The 20,139-nt window shown below is 43.6% G+C and overlaps 1 protein-coding gene and 1 non-coding gene across 3 annotated transcripts in view; both read left to right on the plus strand.

Moving 5' to 3' along the window:
* PTCD3 (pentatricopeptide repeat domain 3) overlaps positions 1 to 20,139 on the plus strand; it is a 189,088-nt gene that overhangs the window by 157,197 nt on the left and 11,752 nt on the right. For both annotated transcript variants that reach the window (XM_029592766.1, XM_029592767.1), the window contains 6 exons: positions 411 to 439; positions 1,329 to 1,435; positions 9,003 to 9,081; positions 9,187 to 9,277; positions 12,036 to 12,121; positions 13,800 to 13,948. In XM_029592766.1, coding sequence (XP_029448626.1) covers positions 411 to 439; positions 1,329 to 1,435; positions 9,003 to 9,081; positions 9,187 to 9,277; positions 12,036 to 12,121; positions 13,800 to 13,948 — 541 coding nt within the window. The remainder of the gene's footprint in view (positions 1 to 410; positions 440 to 1,328; positions 1,436 to 9,002; positions 9,082 to 9,186; positions 9,278 to 12,035; positions 12,122 to 13,799; positions 13,949 to 20,139) is intronic.
* On the plus strand, positions 11,651 to 11,786 carry LOC115082814. The gene has a single exon (XR_003854303.1). It is a non-coding gene; the product is annotated as a small nucleolar RNA SNORD94 (small nucleolar RNA).

Below are 20,139 nucleotides of genomic sequence, written 5' to 3' on the forward strand. Positions count from 1 at the left end.
CTGACCTGTCTCAGAGTAGAATGTCAATCCTTATGAGAACCGGTTACATCCCCATGGAGTTGGGTCTCTACTTCGTGTTTTCATTAGCTAAATTATTAGACTGAAGGGGCCCCTGCATGGATGCATGGTATAATGTATGCTGTGGGCATGCTCAGTGATGATCAGTCTAGAAACTTTGAAATAAGTTTTCCATGCTGGACATCATCAGATGATGTCACCCTTGTGTGAGAACTTAATTCCTGCTATCCCTGGAGAATATCTGTTATAGGTAAGCATCTCTACTTTTTTGTGTACCACACCTTGGAGAGCCAGGCTATCATATTATATAAGTACAAGGCTGAACATTGTGATCAGTTGCTTTGTAATTACAAACAATGTACTACAACTGATTCAACTTTTTCTCCCCTTAGTGCATTTTTTTGCTGATGCCATGAGAGTGGTAAGTATATTTCTTTTTATTACTTCCTAATGCATTTAAAATCCCACTCTGGCCAGTCTTGTGATATTGTAATGGACCAGGATCATTAGTCACTCCAAGTGCTTCTAGCTAGTCCCGGCAACAGCAACTTCCATGCAGCTCCCCCACTCAGACCACTGATGCCATTCAGGCCACTACCTCAGATGAAAATTGCCGATGCGATCTGAATGCTGCTCTGGCTGGAAAAGGAAGACTGTAAGGGTGCGTGGTGACTTTAAAAGCTGGCTGACGTCATCAGAAACCACCAGTCCTCCCCCTACCCGCACTGCGTGCCTGCTGCATCATCACAACCCTCTTGATGATGTGATGGGAGAGGGGAGGCAACGGGGGATGGGTGGTCCTGACAGCCAACTTCGGTATGTGGGGGGTGGAGGAGCAAAGGCCATGCGTTCTGGGCTAGCTTCGGGCATTGGCCTGGGCCCGTGTTTTAATACCAAAAAACTTTGTTGTACCATGAATCAAAGCACCTTTGCCCTGAATCTTTGTATTCCAAAAGCTAGTAAAGTTTAAGAAGTGTTCTCCCAATTAATACAACTTGACCTTTCCTCAGACATTGTCCACTGTGTACGCCACATGGATAATTTTAATGCAAATAAAATAACATGCAGAATTTTGTATTTTCCTTTGATGTGAGTGGATTGATACGAATACATGGCTGAAGTGATATGAAAACTCTTGTCCATAGTACAGAAGTGATGTGCACAAGCTCTTGTAGGAGCGAAGGGTTCTAGCTTGGGCTTCCGTTCTAGTTTCAAAGTGACATTAATTAGTCTGAAAAGATTGCCCATTGTCTCACCAGTTCTTCAGGAGAGGAGAGAAGGCTACTAATGACTGGTGACTTTCATTACAGTGCCTTGATCTTAAGGATGTTGAGCTTGCATACAGACTACACAGAATACTGGAGACAGGAGATAATTGGAAATTTGCTGGGAACCCTTACCAACAAAGTACATATTAGTAAGTATAATGGAAAAAATACTCCTAACATCCCTGCATTATTGATTTCTTAACTACTTTAAAAAGTAGCTAAAGTTGAAACCTTGATTGGTGCTGCTACTTACATGTTTGAAACTTGTCCTAATTCAGCTTTAAAGCTTAGCTGGTGTCCAGTAGATGGGCATGCAACTTTAACTACTTTAAGGCACCTGAAACAAATTCTTTCCCTGTGTTCACAAACTAAGGATATAGACCTTTAAAGCAGGTCCAATACAATGTGGCACAAGAGAATGAAACACTTTAAATATCAGTAATAAAATCTTAAATTTAACATACCAAATCACTGGGAACCAGTGTAAAGACATTAAAATGAATGTTATACTGTCTTCTATTGGCGCTAACAATATGAGCAGCTGCATTCTGAGCTATCTGGTATGCCTGCATATTAGAAACAGATAAACCAAGAAACACAGTAATCCAAGCCCTGTAGAACTACCATCCGAAAGTTGTTAATAAATGAGAATGGTTTTAGGCACTGCAAGATGTGTAACTGATAAAAAGTATTTTGCGCAACCCTGTTTACATGCAGTTGAAAAGATAAAGAGGTGTCAAATATTACACCTAAATGCCTAACCAGGATTGCTGTGGGAAGATTCAAACCATTAATGATCTCCGGGTGATCATCTTATGGGAACCTGGTTAGCAGCAAAATTTTAATCTTTAAATTTAAAGAATATTTGTTAGACTCAGGATGCAATATGATCAACTGCAGTCTTGATCCTAGATACTGCTGCAACCATAGTCACCCACAGGAATCGAAAACTTGATATCTGTATATAATTTAAAATCCAGGTCAGGATCAGCCAGAAAGCAACAAATTGGGCACATAAATATTAAAAAGCATAGTAGAGTGTGCCACGCCTTGAGGCTTTCTGGTAGGCAGCAGAAACCAAGTAGAAACATTGGAATCAATAGTCACTCTGAAAGTGATTTGTTTAAAAAGGATTGTAGCCAGCTGTAAACGAGATTGGATAATCTTGATGATAAAATCTTATCATTCAAAGTATCGAACGCCAAAGAAATGTCTAAGAAAATTAAAAGAACATCTCTGTCCCAAGTCAAATCCTTTACGGAAACTGTCCACACTATCAACAGCAGAATGGAATATTTACAGTTACAAAATAATCTGTGGCAGTAAGATCTTACTTGTAGAATTAACATTTCTTTTTATTTTTTATTTGTTCAGCTGTCTTAGGTGAAGTTTATATTAAACTAGAACACATTGTACTGCCTTTAGATATTAAAGCTTCTTTCCCATGGTCTCATGTGTCAACTGCATTAAAGGACTGACACACGGTGACATGGTGTTACAACATGCCAATGCTTGAATTTTTTTTTCCAACCATTTTTTATAATTGTATGTCTATACACACAGGCTTAGATTTATTTCTTAACTAAATATGGTATGCAAATGTTTGAAACTAGAATGCCATTGGTTTAGAGAATGTATTATGTTTGCACAGAGTTCTCCAGCACCTTAGAATCACAAGTGTCATTCCCTGTACTTACCTAGATCAGTCCAGACTCCTGGGTTTTGCCTCCCTGCCAGCAGATGGAGACAGAAAATGTTTTACTGACACTGTACAGTAAAACCTGCAGTTTAAAAAAAAAAAAGATAATAGAAGAGAGAGAGCCTTCTTCCTGGGTGTTAGGTTCTGGTGGGACCATCTCCCTTGGTTTGAGACTGACGAGTTGGGGGTTGGTGACCCTTTAGTGTGCTCGCTGCTTAGATCCTGGGGGTGTAAATCTGGTGGTGGAGATCCCTCCCCTTCACAAGGCTGCTGAGACAGCTTGAGGCTCTGTGAAGCAGTTTGGCAGCCTGTTCCCACTTGCAGCTTTGTGTTCCAGCCTAACCAAGGGAAGTATTCTCACCTTGTTTTGGCAGTAAAGTTTAAAAAAGAAAAAGATTTCTGCTTTCCTGCTTGGGACGGCTGAGGTATTCTTTTCAGACTGCTTGGCTTTTTCTTCTCAGTAGCAGTGCGTGGGAGGTGGGTGGCTGTTAGGGTAAGGATCCCCTGGTCATGTGTAACATGGTGCGAGACTTGGACTGCTGTGCTTGTGGGTCAGCTCAGTCAGGCCAGATAGCGTGCTGGCTGTTTGTTGGGCAGTGAGGAGTCTTCAGAGGGACCTACCGCCACGGCAAAGAAAAATAAAATGCAGGCTCCTGTTCAGAGTGATCAGTCAGACCACAGCAGCAAGTCAAAGCTAATGGCCCTGAAGAGCCAGGAGCTTCAGCACGGCAGGCAGAGCAGCTTCAGGCGGTAGCTGGGGAAGCAGTCAGACCAGAACAGCAAGAAAGCACACATGGCTAATGGTGCCACAGAACCAATGCAGGAACGGTGGAGCTCATGTGTCGTGCAAGTGGCTCAGGCGGAGTTGATGAGCGGCCTCTGGGTCTTCATGAAGAGGTCAATTCTGGCAGGGCTGCCTCAGGGACGACAACGCAAACTTAGGGAAGCACCGGAGTGACTGCGGGCTGGTTTCCTGCAAGCACGGAAATGGCAGCTATTTTGGCAGAGGCAATAGGAGTTTCGGGGGCGATGGGGGGGATCCACTCCTACCCTTTTCCTGGCCATCGGGAGTCCCACAGGAGTGTGCCTTCAGGCTTTCGAGTCTTTGGGCTTCTCATTCCCGGAAGGTAGCAGGGGGGAAGCATCCACGTCCCCGCAGCAAGGCCTAAAGTTGCCCATGTCCTGTAATTAAAAAAAAAAAAAAAAAAGAAAAGCCTGAAAGGATCCAGGGGGGTTCTAGATTTGGCTTCATGTACACGTATTCCCTTATTTGAGGGGTTGAAAGAGCAGGCTGTGGGGTGATGTGGGATGGATCCGCTGAGGGCTGGTCACTTGGTGTTGCTTAGGGCATAAGGAGTAAAGCACAACAGCAGGAGATTTCTCTAGACCTCTGTCCCAGTGAACAGTCCTGTGCAAGCCGAAGAGACGGTGTGTGGCGGACATTTGGCGTGTTCTGAGATTTCAGGTTATGCAGGGTTCGCGCCCTGGGATTCCCGGATGCCTAATGTGCCGGTCTGGCCAGGGGCATGGAGAAGTTCCATTGGCTGAAGGGGACATATTTCCCCATGTTCTTCAGGAGCAGGGCATCAAGATTCACAGGAGGACTCTAATCTGTGGAGAGCTGATATTGTCTTAGAGCGGTTTCGATCTGGGGTGGCTGGCATGTTTCAGTGACTGCTTTTTATTTTTCATAGGTTAATTAGGTAGCAGGGTCCGCTACATTGAGAGATGTGTAGCTTTGCCTTAGGAGGAAGTTTGAAGTCTTGGCCCTGAGCATAACGACTGCAATTTGCATCAGTTTTATGAGGAGAACATGTCTGCGTTGGAGCCACAAGCTGTGTCAAGTGCAGCAGCAAAAAAAAAAGTTAAAGCTTTGTGTGGCCTTGTCAGGTCATCTTTTGGGATTAGGATGTTTGCAAAGGCAACCCGGAGACTGCTGTGATTATGCAGCTGGTCGGGGGAGATGGTCTAGTTCTCAACTGGGAGCATTTCCTTTTAAGGGCAGGCTCTTGTACAAGAACAACCTGGAACATCTGGGAGAGTCCAAGGTGCATATCTTGCCAGAAGATAGGTCTAGGGGCCTTTTCTTCGAGCTAAAGGTTCTTCGGGTCCTCACAAGCAAACAGTGGCCAATGCTCAGTCCTGGGGAGGCACCTCCCTGAGACAACTCAGGTACAGAAACAGGCAGAGTGAGGTCCTCATAGTGTAATGAGGACAGTCTACTAGTCAGTTGCTGTCGGAGGATGTTTCACACTGTTTTTTGTAAAGAGTAGGCCGAAATTAAAAAGTGCCAGGGTTCCTAAAGGTGTTAAAAGATGGCTATGCGTTCTTTGAATTTGCTTGTCCGGTTCAAGACACTTAAGTGATTTTCACTTGCACTTCTCTCACCAAGTGGATCACTGTTCAGAGATGCTGGATCACTTCTAGCGACTGGAGGCATTAGAGCCTGTTGCCTGAGAGGAACAATGAGCACTTTGATGTTACATTAGTTGTGCCGCAGAAGGAAAGGAATTTTTCGTCCGACTTGTGATTTGGAGAAAGATAAGTGTGACTCTGATAGTTCCTCTTTTCCAGAGGAGGACTTTGGCCTTTCTGGCTTGGAGAAAGGCTTATTAGTATATAGCCATCAGGTTGAAGGACTAGCAGTTTTCTGAAGTTTTGCTTTTAGGGATCCTTGTCTGCTTTTCAGCCTTCCCATTCGGCATCATGCAATTTTGCCACGTTGCTCTACATCGGGAGCGTTTGCTGGTACATCTGTGTTTGGATGATTGGCTCTGCCAAGTGAAGTCAGGTGATCTCTGACTGCAGTTGGTCAGAATGTGCTGAAGCAGTTGAAGTCTTCAGGCTGGATGGTGAATCTAGCAGAGAGCAGTCTCATTTTCAGGTCAGACCCTGGGGGATCTGGGGGGACTTTGTTCGACATGGTCAGATTACACACTTGTTGGGGGCTTTTTGTAACTTGAGTCCTGGATTGGTGGTATCGACCTTGGAATTGATGCCCAGTGAAATCCATGATTGGAGGTCTTTTATCTTCCCCCTTCTGCAAGGACCAAGCTGAGTGTGGTGACACTACACCCCAGCTCGAAAGGCTGCCAAAGCCAAGCTGGGGTGTAGTGTCAGCTTCAGTTAGCATGGGGCCAGTGGTCCAAGAAAGTGACTGTTTCTTCTGTCAAATCTGTTACAGACGAGAGTGTTGCAATGCACATTATTTGCCTTTTGGCCACAGTTGCACAAGGAGAGTCCTATCATTCAATTCAACGATGGGGTCTGCATAATCTGGCAGGAAGGAACCTAGTGTCCGGTGGTGGCTCGGGGGAGGCCCAGCGGTTGGTTCTCCGTACAGAGCTAAAGGAAGCACAGGGGTTGGTTCTCTGGGAGGAGTATCTCTTGAAGACAATGGAGGAATCTCACATCCCCAGGGTGGTATGCAAGGTTCTGGCAGATTTTCTCCATCTGAGGAAATTAGACCCCGGGGAGGAGACTGTGTGTCATCCACCAGAAATGAGGATATCCCCATATGGACTTAATGGTGACCAAACAAAACTCAAGGTGACTACAGCTGCCAAGGAAAACACAGTGCAGACAGTTTGATGCTCTAGTTCTACCATGGCCTCAAAGAATTCTCCTTTGTCTCCTTCCTTGGCCTCTGTTGGGCAAAGTGTTATGCCAGATAGTGGACCATCCAGGCAACGCCAGATATTAAAGCATTCAGGCCATATAATTCTTGTAGCTCTGGCGTGGCCTCGTCAGTAGATCTATTCAACATGGCCATCGACAAACTGCTGAGATTCAGCCACCTGTTGGATGTTCTCCATCAGGGCCCAATATGTTCGCACAAGGTTGTTCTCTTCTGTCTTGCAGCTTGGCTTTTAAGATGAAAAGATTGGCACGGAGGGGATATTCCATAGCAATTATTTCCACTTTGTTGCAGGCTAGGCAACCTGCATCTTTAGCATATGTTCGAGTTTGAAGGGCCTGTGAGTCCTGGTGTGTGACTATCTGAGAGCAGCTAGTTCAGACTGCTGTGTCGCATATCTTGACTTTTCTCCAAGAAGTTTTGGTCAAAGGTCTGGCCTTCAACTTTTGAGAGTCTTATTAGCGGCCTTGGGCTGTTTCCTGGGTAAGATGTAGGGGTATCCTCTGTAGACTTGTTAAGATGTCATGCACTTCCTTTGGGAGGTTAAGAATTTACATCCTCCGATGAGGAATATTTGGCCATCATGGAATCTTAGTCTGGTACTACGAGGAATGTGTGAGGCTTCGTTTGAACTCCTACAGAGTTCATTAGTAACTCTCAGATAACACAAAAAAGCTAGTCAAACATCCAAGAGCCTACTCTCCCTCACAAGAGAGAGGCTAGGAGAATTCCAAATCTTTCAAGGATGGAAGCTCCACTGCCTAAGAGGGAACACTGAAACCATTTTGAGCAGAAAGGATGGTACCATACGCAACAACATCCCCGAATCCAAGACCTGTCCAAAAAAGCGCTCTCAAGCGTTCAAGCTTTTAACGTTGCCCTACAGAGGGCAACGTTAAAAGCTTCCATCCTTGACAGATTTGGAATTCTCCTAGCCTCTTGTGAGGGAGAGTAGGCTCTTGGATGTTTGACTAGCTTTTTTGTGTTATCTGAGAGTTACTAATGCGTTCCATAAGTCTGATCTTCTTGCTGTATTCTGTAATGGTCCAAAGAAAGGAGGCAAAGCCTTCAAAGCTATGATCGCACGGTGGCTTAAAGACGGTTGGATCAACTTATATTTCTAAAGGTCGCCCTGTGCCTGAGGGTTTGAGAGCTCTCTCAACTCATTCTCCAGCAACCCCTTGGGCAGAGACCTAGTAAGTATAGCTACAGGAGATTGGCAGAGCAGCTATTTGGAATTTGCTACTCATGTTTGTCAGGCATTATCGCTTGGATGTTTGAGCTCTGACTTACATGATCTTAGGTGAGAGTGTTCTACGAGTGGGACTCTCAAGGTCCCACCAAGTTTGAGGGAGCTTAGGTACATCCCAGGAGTCTGGGCTGATCTGGGTACGTACAGGGAAAGAAAAATTGATTCTTATCTGCTAATTTTTGTTCCTGTAGTAGCACAGATCAGTTCAAAAACCCACCCTAATAGTAGGGGGGAGAGGGTTCCACTTGTTCTGTTGGATATACGGTATATACTGCAGAATTGATGGAGCTCTTCAATTCTATTTTAAGTTTTGTTGGGAACAAGCTTTCCAATTTGGGCAAACTCTTCTTCCTCCCACTTGTTGGGAGGGAGAGGTTTTGTTTAGGTTTTATTTGGTGGTGCCTTCATCTTAACTTGGGTACAGGTCAATACAGTAGGATTGCAGATGGCACACTAGGTTATGTACAGTGTCAGTAGAACTTTCTCTGTCTCCATCTGCTGGCAGGGAGGCAAAACCCAGAGTCTGGACTGATCAGTGGTAATACAGGAACGAAAATTAGCAGGTAAGACCCAGTTTTCCTTTATGACTACAGAAGTAGCTGTTAAAACTCCATGGCTATATTTGTATTTTTCTGGGGTGGGGGGGGGGGGGAAAGACCATAATTGGCACAGGGGGTGTGGATTATGGGAGGTGACTGTAATGTTTTCTCTGCTTTGAATGTGGTGGGAGACCTGAGAACATCTGTAAGAGAGAACCCAATTCAGAGCCTATAAATGTAGTTTTTGCTGCCTAAATATAGCAGTATATGTGAAAGTTGTTAATGATATATTTAATCAGTGCACAGTGTGAGAGATCCACACATATCTAGATTAAACTTTTTTCTAAAATTGTCAGGATATCCTGCTGTCATGTTTCTGCTAGGTAGTTTTTGGGGGGTTTTTTTGCCCTCAAGTATTTTTGCAGCTAAATTAGTGAATTACATTGTGAAGAAAAATAACTTCTCATTGAGCTTGGTTGTGTAGCCAGTGTGTTTGTGCACATCTTTGATACTATGTACACTTGTGCCGTGGCTCTGGTATATAAAATGTAGTAGATAACTTTTTTTTTTGTATGTAAAATATCTGCAGTGGAAGGTTCTTCAATCTGTTGTGCATGATGGAGCAAATTGATGTGGTGTTGAAGTGGTACAGAGAGCTGGTCCCTTCGGTAAGGAACTGCTTGCATTCATTCTAGTAGCATATTGTGACTAGATTGATTTTTTAATAATGCATGACGAGCTCTGACATCTGGCTACTTGTTTCTCTGAACCAGCTCTACTTCCCTAACTCCCAAGGAATGCGAGACCTTCTCCAGTCTCTGGATATGGACAACCGTTTGGACTTGGTTCCTCAGATATGGAAAGGTTAATCTTGACTTTGAGAGTTTTTATTTTTGTAGTTTATATTTTGCCGTTCTTTCCTTTGGTATATGGATATATTGAAAAATGAAATGAATTGTCAGGCAGATTTTCAAAGTAGTATGTTATGCTGATTTGATAATGCTATAGAGCTAGCAATTTCTTTAATTATAAAATCTATTAGCAGTTAGCTTCTCTGTTTTGAAAACTTTCAGAAACCAGGTGAGCTTTGTAGGTACATGAGGATTTGTATTTATCGGTTTCCCTTTCTTCCAATAATTACTTGTAGTTCCTACCCAGCTACACAGGGTCTCACAAAGACTGAGTCCTTGTTTGTGTATCACTCTTCTACATATGACAGTCAACTCTGCAGTGGCATTTAGCCTCCTTCATAATTTGTATATGATTGAGGCTTCTTCAAAAGCAAATAATTTTATTGCTAGTATACAAACTCCTGTGAAGTGCCCTTCTCGCTTTTCTGTGTACATTTCAAAGTGTAGAAAATACACTGTCACAAAATTGGAACTTTTTTATTTATACTTTCTGAAATCACATTTCAAATATCATAATTATAGGCCAGTTAGTCTGACCTTAATGCTGATTAAACTAATGGGAGACTCCACTAAAGGAAAGGATAAGAAACATCTAGAACAGGGTTTCCCAAACTTTTATCCAAAGGGACCCCATTTTGGAACTTGAAAATTCATATGACCCCAGAAGCATACCTGGGAACTTTAGATTTCCTGTCACCCTGAGATTGTCAAGGGGGAGGGGGGAGGCGATAGCATGTGCACAAACTTTCTCTCTCACACCTTAGCACACTCACATGTTCACTCACTCACATACATGCTCATTCTCACATACTCATTAATTTCTCTTTTCCACACACACATGCACACTCGCTTCTCTCCTTGTTCCACATACATACAAGCACTCAAATACACATGCAGTCACTTCTCTCCCTTTTACACACACATACATACTCTCTTCCAAACACATACATAGACACTCAGTTCTCTCCTTCCACACTCATACATGCACTCCTGTTTTCCACACCAAACTCACTTCTCTTCCTCTTCCACACATATTCATGCTTGCTCACTCCTCTCCCATTTTCACATATACTCATAAATGCATATGCTCACATACACATAAACACTCATTCAATTCTCTCCCTCATCCACACATACATGCACTCTCATTCTCTCTTCTCAACTTGATTCTTATTAGCCACAGGAGCCTCCTCTTTTCCCAGGCCTGCAGGACATGTGCTCCACTTCCTCCTCTTCCTTCTGCAGTATTGGGCTGCTCTGCCCTTGCTTTATTTTCAGCACACGGCCTGATGTTGCTTCTCTTCCTGCATCTACAGTTTCTTGTTTCCCATGGGGGAGGGCAATACTCCTGCTCGTTTTGCTTTTCACATCATTTTCCTGAGGCACAGTGCTGACACTCCTTCTTCCTTGAGTCTGTGCTGCTCCAGACCCTTTTTTTTTCCAGCCTTCTGCAGCAGGGCACCTGGAGTTATCTGGTGTTGGCCCGGAGACCCAGCAATTCGTTCAGAATTCTGGAGTCTCCAGGTCAAATCCAGAGAGTTCCTAAGCATGCCCAGAGGATGACCAAAACAAATTAGCAGTGATGCAGTTCCCCTCCATCAATCACGCCTTCTTACCCTTCCTTTACTCCATCTAATGCCCTCTCTTAACCTCTTCTCCTTTCTGAATCTCTGTATCTCTCGCTCCCTAGCCCACCCCTTCTCTCACCACCTCCAGTCCTTTTCACATCTCCCAGTTGATTCTCTGTCATCTACTCCCTCTCATTCCATCTCCCATTGCCTCCTCCCTCTCATCCTCTCTCTCAAACCTTCCAGCTTCAACTCCTCCCACAACCCTTTTTTCACATCTCTATTCTTTTTACATCCCTCAGTTGATCTTCTGTCATTCCTTCTCACTCTCCAGAAGTAATCTCTCCCCACCTTATCCAAAATGAAAAACCCTCTTGCCTCTCATCCCTTTCTTCAAATAACCCCTCTTCCAAATATCTCACTGGCCAGAGTCAATGATAACTTTTTCCTTTGGGCTCTGGATAATAAAAGTGGGAAGAGAGAGCAGGCTGATGACAGGGGCAACAATTTTCTCTTGGTTAGGTTCAGTGGTTGGTGAGGGGAGGGCGGCAGTGAAAATCTCCACTGGCCATACACACAGCCCTCCCCTTCTTTCATGGCTGGTCCCAAGCTGCTGCCACATGCAGATCACATCAGGCCCTGCAGCAGCCCTGATCCCTGTTACCAAAGAGCTTTGGGTCATAAATGTTACACAGAGATAGGGGAGAAAAATCAATGACTATTATCTGTTTTTTTCGTTTTGTTTAAAAAAAAGAAAAAGGGCAATGATGATTGGCGCAGGGGTACAGACCTCAGTTGGATTGTGGGAGCTGACTGCAGATGTTTCTCTGTGTCCTACATGTGGTGGGAGACCTGAGAACATCTGTAGGAGAAAAGTGCCAGAATCTGAGCCTGTAGCTTAATGTCTGCTGCGTAGCTACAGTTGAGTTATCAATGACTTGTTTAAACTGTTAACAGTCTATGTAAAAGAGGATGCTTGATAAGCATTTTATTATGTGGTTTTTGCAGACTAAAAGAAAAAAAAAAGTACATTTACAAAGACTGGTTTTGGTTATAGTGGGGAGCCATAAATGAAATGATAAAACAATATCTATAAAAGCTACTGATCATAATAGTTGGATTTGTGTTTTATTTCTTTTTAAGATATCAAGCAGATTGGTCACAGCAACAAACCTGATCTAGTGGAGGAAGTATTAATGTTAATGGCAAGAGACCTACAAACCCCAGAGGTACAGATTTATTTCACCCCAAAGTTGGCTGAATACAGTATATCAGTAGACTGACAAAATGAAAGCAATTGGAGTTTGTTTCAGAATTGGCATTTCCCCACCTTATTAATCTAGATTTGTGAGCACAAACATCAAACCTAATTAAAAAAAAATACTCTCCAGTTTTCACATATCTTAAATCTGGATTCTGTTTGCATCAGGATTCAGTCTGCCTAGGTTTCGATTAATGCTTGTGCTTCTTGTCTGCTTTTAAGTAATATATAGTTGTAGAAGGACTCCAACAGGACTGCTGTATCATTCACGGTATTCTTTTTGTGAGAGAGCTAGTCAGGGGATCCGTACTGTCTTATTTCAGTCTTGTCTACAAAGTCTTCTTTTGAGGCTAGCATTCCCAGATTACTGACTTCCCATTCCTTGTATTTGAAATTCCCATTTTCTCAGTTCAGAGTTATATAACATTTATTGTCCTGTCTATTCTATTAGAGTTCAACCAAATATATATTTACGTGCCTCATTGTAAATCGTTGTGATGGTACTTTATTAAACGACGGTATAGAAAAGATTTTAAATAAATAAATAAATAATTTGTCTGGTAACTTGCTGTACAGCATCTTGTTTTATTAATGCCTTATAAAAGCCAGTAGTTGGGTTGTGGTCAAACAGGCGGAGCGCACTGTTAACCCACGATTGGACGCGCGTTTTCGACGCACTAGCTTTACCCCTTATTCAGTAAGGGGTAATAGTGCGTCGAAAACGCACTATTACCCCTTACTTACGCCGAACCTAATAGCGTCTGCAACATGCAAATGCATGTTGATGGCCCTATTAGGTATTCCCGCGCGATACAGTAAGTAAAATGTGCAGCCAAGCCGCCACATTTTACTTTAAGAAATTAACGCCTACCCAAAGGTAGGCGTTAATTTCTGCCGGTGCCGGGGAAGTGCGATATTAAGTCGGAGGCCCCGAAAGTTTAAATAGAATGGGCCCGCGGGTTGAAAACCGGACACTCAATTTTGCCGGCGTCTGGTTTCCGAACCCATGGCTGTCAGCGGGTTTGAGAACAGACGCTGGCAAAATTGAGCGGCTGTCAAACTCGCTGATAGCCGCCACTCTTGTCCAAAAAGAGGCACTAGGGACGCGCTAGTGTCCCTAGCGCCTCTTTTTGCCACGGACCCTAATTTAAATAAATTAATTTACTGTATCGCGCGCACAGGAGAGTGTCCTGTGCATACGCTGGGAGAGTGGACGCTCTCCCGCGATTTTTACTGTATCGGCCCGAAAGTAAGGGACACATTTGTATGTACTCACAATTGAACACTTTCCACTACTTTTTGAAGAAGAGTTTAAGGCAAAATATAACAGCTTTCTTTTCCTTCTCTTTCCAAACATGCAAGGATATTCTTTTCTTCTTATACACATCCTTTCCTTACCCTCAGCAAGCCAAGGACAAATCTGAGAAAACCAAAAGTAGTATAAGTAGTAGTTAGTTCTGAAAAAGAAGCCCCATGACGCACAATCCTCCCCACTTTGTTATAAGAAATTCTTCATTATCTGGGGGGGGGGGGAGATGGCATGCTCTATCACCTGTCCCTTAACCCTAAGAACCTAGCACTGTTGGGTGTTCGAAAGCAGGTGATATTTCTTTGATTAATGAAGACATTTTGTGTTGCTTTTCCAGCTTCAAGGTTCCTTTGCAGACTGTGCCCTGGACATAAAGTCTGTCTATGAAACACGAGAGAAGCGGCGTGTACCTTTAGAATGGACAAGCAGTGCTTTGGGGAATATTGCCATACTGGTATCAAGGGCAGGCAGAACAGAGGAAGCATGGTGAGATGGGAGTATATTTATAAGCTACTGCCTAAAATCTTTGGGTCAGTGCAAATCTAGAGATGTTCATGGTTTCTGTGGATTTAATGCATTTCACTTGAAGAGGGGTATGCTGATTTCTGCCTTATGACAAGTTTGTGATGAATAGCACATAATTGAATTTTTGCTTTATTTTAATGTAATATAAAGACTAATCAGTATGGCAGTCGGGTATTAGTTGAAACATATTGTATTCTGTTGTAATAGAATGTAATTTATTATTTAATTTACCACAGTTTGACTTTATATCGGAGCTGTGTACATACAAGTTACATAAAACAATAATATAATGTAAAATAAGCAACAACATGGAAACAAAAGAACCCTAAAAATGAGATTCTACATTAAAAACTGCATCATAAAAAATAAAATCAGCTGATTTATATTCAAAACCTTGATTAAACATCCTGGTTTTTATTCCTTTTCGTGGCACTGGGGAAAGGTTTAACTAGCATATTGGGATCCTGCCAAAGTGCATTGGGCTCAATAACTGGGGACAACATTTAGGGAGATTTTAATAATTCTCCATCAACAAACAATGCTGAATTAGCCAATTTTTTGTCTGTGCTACTGCCTGGGTATGTGTCTCTCTCACCCTCTCTCTCCCCATCTGGAAACCCAAGTTCCCACCTGTTTTGTGTTACTCTTGGTTGAGGCAGTGAGACAGACCCAGGAGGTTCAGTCCAGAGCCCATCCATTGAGCACTAGGGAAGCCTCCCAAAGTCAAGTGGTGCCATAAATAGAATTCCCTGTACATACCAGGATCATTCCAGACGGTGGGTTATGTTCCATGTCCAGCAGATGGAGTCAGAACACAAAATTCCCAGGCGAGGACCCATATAACCACGCCTCCCCTGTAACAGCTCTCTAACGTTCTGACTCCAGCAGATGTGAGCAGGGGACTTGTGGTCCCCCGCTTGTTAGCTTAGGGCTACTTCCTCAGGGGGATCAAGTTTAAAAAAAAAAAAAATAGGAAGTTTTAAATTTACAGTTTAGGTCACTTTGCTAAGGCTCCTCTTACAGCAGGGGGAGAGCTCTCCGCTGGTGCTGGCTCATCACTCTCTAGCCTGGTGACTTGCTGACAGGCTGTTGCCTGTTTTCTTTCTTTCTTTTCTCATTTGGCTCATCCGTGCAAAAGTGCAGTAAATCAGGCCTTTAGTTGCAAAGAAGTCAAGGGGGAAGACAGAGTTTGCAATAAATGCCAAAGTGGACTAGGTGTCTTTAAGCAAAGTACAGAAAGATTCCAAATTACCCCTGTCAACTGATGAGCAGGTTGTTAATACAAACAAAAAACATATTTTGAAATGCCTGTATTCAAATGCTAGAAATCTAAAAAAATAAGATGGAAGAGTTAGAGGTTATAGCAGTGGATGAAGAAGTAGATATAATTGGCATCTGAAACCTGGTGGAAGGAGGGATAACCATTTGAAAACTGTGATACCAGGGTACAGATTATATCAAAATGATAGGATAGATCAAATTGGTGATGGGGTAGCACTATAAAAGAGAGCATTAAGTCAAACAGGATAAGTTCTACAGAAAACAAAATGCAATGTTTGTTTATTTATTTTATTTATTTAACAGTTTTTCTATACCGACATTAAAATACACATCATATCGGTTTACATTATAACAGCAGGTGGAAAATACAATGTTGAATCTTTACGAATAGAAATTCCAGGTGAAAGGGGAATAAAATAGTGTTGGGGGTGTATTATTGTCCACCTGGCCAGAATGAACTAACAGACAATGAAATACTAAACTAAATTAGGAAAACTAACAAAATCAGCAGCATAGTAATAAGTGATTTCAGTTACCCCAGTATTCACTGAATGAATGTTACATCAGGACATTCTAGAGAGGTAAAGTTCCTAGATGAAATAAATGATTGCTTCTTGGAGCAACTGGTACAAGAACCAACAAGAGTGAAAGCTATTTTAGACCTAGTCCTTAGTGGAATACAGGATTTCCCTGTACGTACCAGGATTCAGTCCAGACTGCTGGGTTATGCCTCCCTTCCAGCAGATGGAGTCAGAGAAAAGCTGAAAAGCACCCCCTAGATATACTGGTGTGCCACCTGCGATCCTTCAGTATTTCTTTGACTCCAGCAGATGAAGGAAAGCATAACCTGCGGTCCTGTTCCTTGTCAAATTCCGTGATAATCCTGTACTTTAAAGGTAACAGTGTTGGAGTCATTTGGCAATGGTGATCACAACATTAGCAAATTTGACTTAACTATAAGGAGAGCACTAAAGAAATCTACTGTGACAGCATTTAACTTTCAAAAAAGTTACTGATAAAATGAGTAAAATGGTTAGGAAAAAACTGAAAAGAGCAACTACAAAGGCTAAGTTTAGCTCAGGCATGGATGTTTAAAAATGTCAAAAAAAAGGAAATCATGAACACCTATTATCCCAGGTCAAGCAGGATGCTAGTCCTCACATATGGGTGACATCAGTAATGGAGCCCTATACGGAAAAACTTCTGTCAAAGTTTCTAGAAACTTTTGATTGGCACAGTGTGCCCACTGAGCATGCTCAGCATGCCATGATATTCTCAGCCACAGGGGTCTCCCTTCAGTCTTCTTTTTTCCGCGAAGCAGTTAGCCTCGCGCTTAATCGGAGTCCTGTGGTGATTTTCACCATATTTCCAAAGTACGAAAAAACTTCAAAAACCGCCGTGATCTCCTGTTGTTTTACCATCGCGGTAAGTTTTTTCTTTTTTCCCGTCTGTTCCGTACCGTTTCTTAGCCAAAAAGTCGTCGACGGCTGTCCGACTTCATAATGGCTACGGAATTTAAGAAATGCCCGATTTGCTGTCGAACAATGTCCATCACGGACCCACACTTGGAGTGTGTGCTTTGTCTCGGTGAGAGACACGATGTCTTAACCTGCCCGAAATGTGCCAAGATGACGCCAAAGGGCAGGAGAAAATGGAACACCTGTTCCATTTACAGCTCATGCCTTCAATTTCGACGTCTACGCAGTCATCTCCGGCTGGAGCGATCCGCAAAGTCGTCCTGAAGAAAAGACAACCAGATGCAGTGGGTGATAGATCACCAACCCCGTCTATTTCCTCAATAAAATCAGCGTCTGTCATCGAGAGAGGCACCAAACATAAACAGAAGCATCGGCATCGGAGGCCTCACGATCCTGAGACCGACCAGATATCCGGTGGTCCATCGAGTGTTTTTGCTAGAGGGTCGCATTAGAAGTTAATTTCTCAGGTTCAAGCCCTGAGAGAGACTATTTGCCCAACAAGGTGGTCTTATCTACAAGTCCTGGGGTCAATGGTAGTCACTTTGGATGTTGTCTCTTGGGCAAAGACGCACATGTAACCCCCTTCAGTGCACGTTGCTCTCCTAGTGGAATCCACAGTCACAGGAGTATACGGTGAGGCTCCACTTGCCATTGGAGGTGAGCTTCCAGTTGCAGTGGTGGTTACAAGCTGGTCATCTCAGGAAGGGGAGGTATCCTTGAAGACACTGGATTGGTTAGTGCTTACGACAGATGTGAGCCTTCTGGGTTGGAAGACTCATTTGTCAAGATTTGGTGACGCAAGGCCGCTGGAGTGCTGAGGAGCGGAAGTGGACCATCAGTCTGTTAGAGGCGTTTGCAGTTCGCTGAATGACTGGAAGCTCAGGCGGTGAGGATAATGTTGGACAATGCCACAGCAGTGGCCTACATCATCATCAAGGTGGAACAAGAAGCCTTCAGGTGTCAGGGAAGTAGATGCGCTCATGGTCTGGGCAGAGCGACATCTCCAGGACATATCCACCTCCCACATTGTCAGGAAGGACAATGTACAGGCTGACTTCCTCAGCAGGCAATATTTGGACCCAGGAGAATGGATTTTGGCAGATGAAGCTTTTCAACTCATAGTAGTTTGCCGGGGTCACCCATATCTGGATTTGCTGGTGACCTCTGGCAACGCAAAGGTACCTTGGTTCTTCAGTTGCAGAAGGGATCCAAGGACTTTAGGTATCGATGTTCTCGTTCAGGTCTGGTCGCGGAGTGGGCTGTTGTATGCCTTCCCAACTTGGCTGATGATAGGCAGGCTCATTCAAAAGATTGTGAATCAGACTGAAGCTGTACTTCTTGTTGCTTCGGATTGGCCTCTGAGGCTGTGGTATGCCGATCTTCAGAGACTTCTGGTGGACAGTCCTCTCAGACTGCCACTCAAGAAGGATCTATTGCATCAGGGGCCCATTCTGCATGACAATCTGGATTGGTTTGGCCCTTGAGAGAGAGGGCTCAGTTGCTGAAGTGTGATTATTCTTCTGTGGTGATTTCCATTTTGCTCCAGGCTAGGAAATATCCTACATCTCTAGCTTATGTTAGAGTTGGGAGAATGTTCGAGAACTGGTGTGAGGAGTGAGGTTCTCATCCTCTCAAAGTGGAAATTTCTCTGATAATGGAGTTTTTACAGGAAGGCCTGCTTAAAAGCTTGGTCTTAACACTCTAAAGGTGCAGGTAGTAGCTCTCTCTTGTTATAGGGGGTGAGTAAGTGGGGGGACGGGACCATTGTCTTCCCATCCAGATGTGTCCAGGTTTTTGAAGGGAGTTAAGCATCTGCATCCTCCCTTACAGCTACCAGTGCCTCTTTGGGACCTTAATCTGACTTTTTTGGCGGGTCTCAGTTTTCGACCACTGCATGGTCTCTCTTTACAGCTACTCATTTTGAAAACAGTCTTTCTCGTAGCAATCTGTTCAGCACGTCTGGTCTCTCAGCTGCAAGCTCTTTCGTGCCATGAGCCATTTCTACAAATGACTCTGGGGGCGGTACACTTAGAACGGTACCTTCCTTTTTACCAGAAGTGGTTTTAGAGTTTCATTTGAATCAGACTGGACAGGGATAGAGATGAGCGTGATTGTCTGTTGCATGCCTTGGATGTCAGGCGGTATATGAGTGGGTACTTTGAAGATTATTAAAATTTTCAGAAAGTCTGATCTTCTGTCTGTGCTCCGTGGTGGAGGTAAACAGGGTGAAGTGGCGACATGGACAATTATTGCTGATTGGGTAAAATAACTCATCCCAGCCACCTATGTGGATGCCGATGTCCCATTACCTAGACAAGTTAGGGTGCATTCCACTAATGGCTCAGGTGGTATCAAGGGTGGAGCTTCAGTTGTCTCCTGTCAAGATTTGCCGAGCAGTGACATGGTTCTCCTTACACACTTTCTCCAAGCATTACTACTTGGACGTGCGGGCCCAGGAGGATATGGCCTTCACGGGTGCAATGTCGACGGGACCGCGGACAGCCTCCCACCCTTTTCGGGAATAGCTTTGGTACATCCCACTTGTGTGGATTGGTGTACCTGAGTGCAGAGGAAGGAGAAATTACTACTTACCTGATAGTTTCCTTTCCTCTAAGGAAGGCAGGCCAATCCATAACTTTTTCTGGGCTGCCTGCTTGCTTTTAGTTAATCCCTTAGGTCAGACAACGAAGAGTGTTATTTCTGTAACTTTGTTTGATTGACTGGTAAGTGCATAACCAGCCTTTACAGTTAGTGCATGTTAAGTCTTTTAACTGAGCTCAGTGTTCTCATTTGGTTAGAATCATGAGTGGTGGTTGTTAGTCATGTTCAAGTATAATCAGTTTGTCCATAGTTTGGTGTTTCCAGAGAATATTGGTGGGCTGATGTCAGGGCAGGGCTATATGTCTGTGATGTCAGCGAGTCAGTTTTATTCCATCTCCACCTGCTGGTAGAGGTGCATAACCTACTTGTGTGGCTTGGCCTGCCTGCCTTAGAGGAAAGGAAATGATCAGGTACGTAATTTCTCTTTTTCTAAAGTTTAAAACATAAATTTTAATATACAAAATTCTGCCACATTTACCACAGAACTTTGAAAAATCTGCCACAAAATTTTCTTTCTCTTGCCATAGAATCTTGAAAAATTTGCTGCAGGAAACCAGGGGCATTACTACTTGTTCATACGGCCAGATTTTTAAACCTACGCACGGGCATAGATTTGTGTGCGCAACCCAGCGCGCACAAATCTATGCCCGATTTTATAACATGCGCGTGTAGCCGCGTGCATGTTATAAAATCCAGGTTCGGCGCGCGCAAGGGAGTGCACACTTGTGCACCTTGCGCGTGTTGAGCTCTAGGTGATCCCCGATGGCTTTCCCTGTTCCCTCCGAGGCAGCT

Source organism: Rhinatrema bivittatum, chromosome 1 (genome assembly GCF_901001135.1).
Source record: "Rhinatrema bivittatum chromosome 1, aRhiBiv1.1, whole genome shotgun sequence".
Classification (NCBI taxonomy): Eukaryota; Metazoa; Chordata; class Amphibia; order Gymnophiona; family Rhinatrematidae; genus Rhinatrema; species Rhinatrema bivittatum.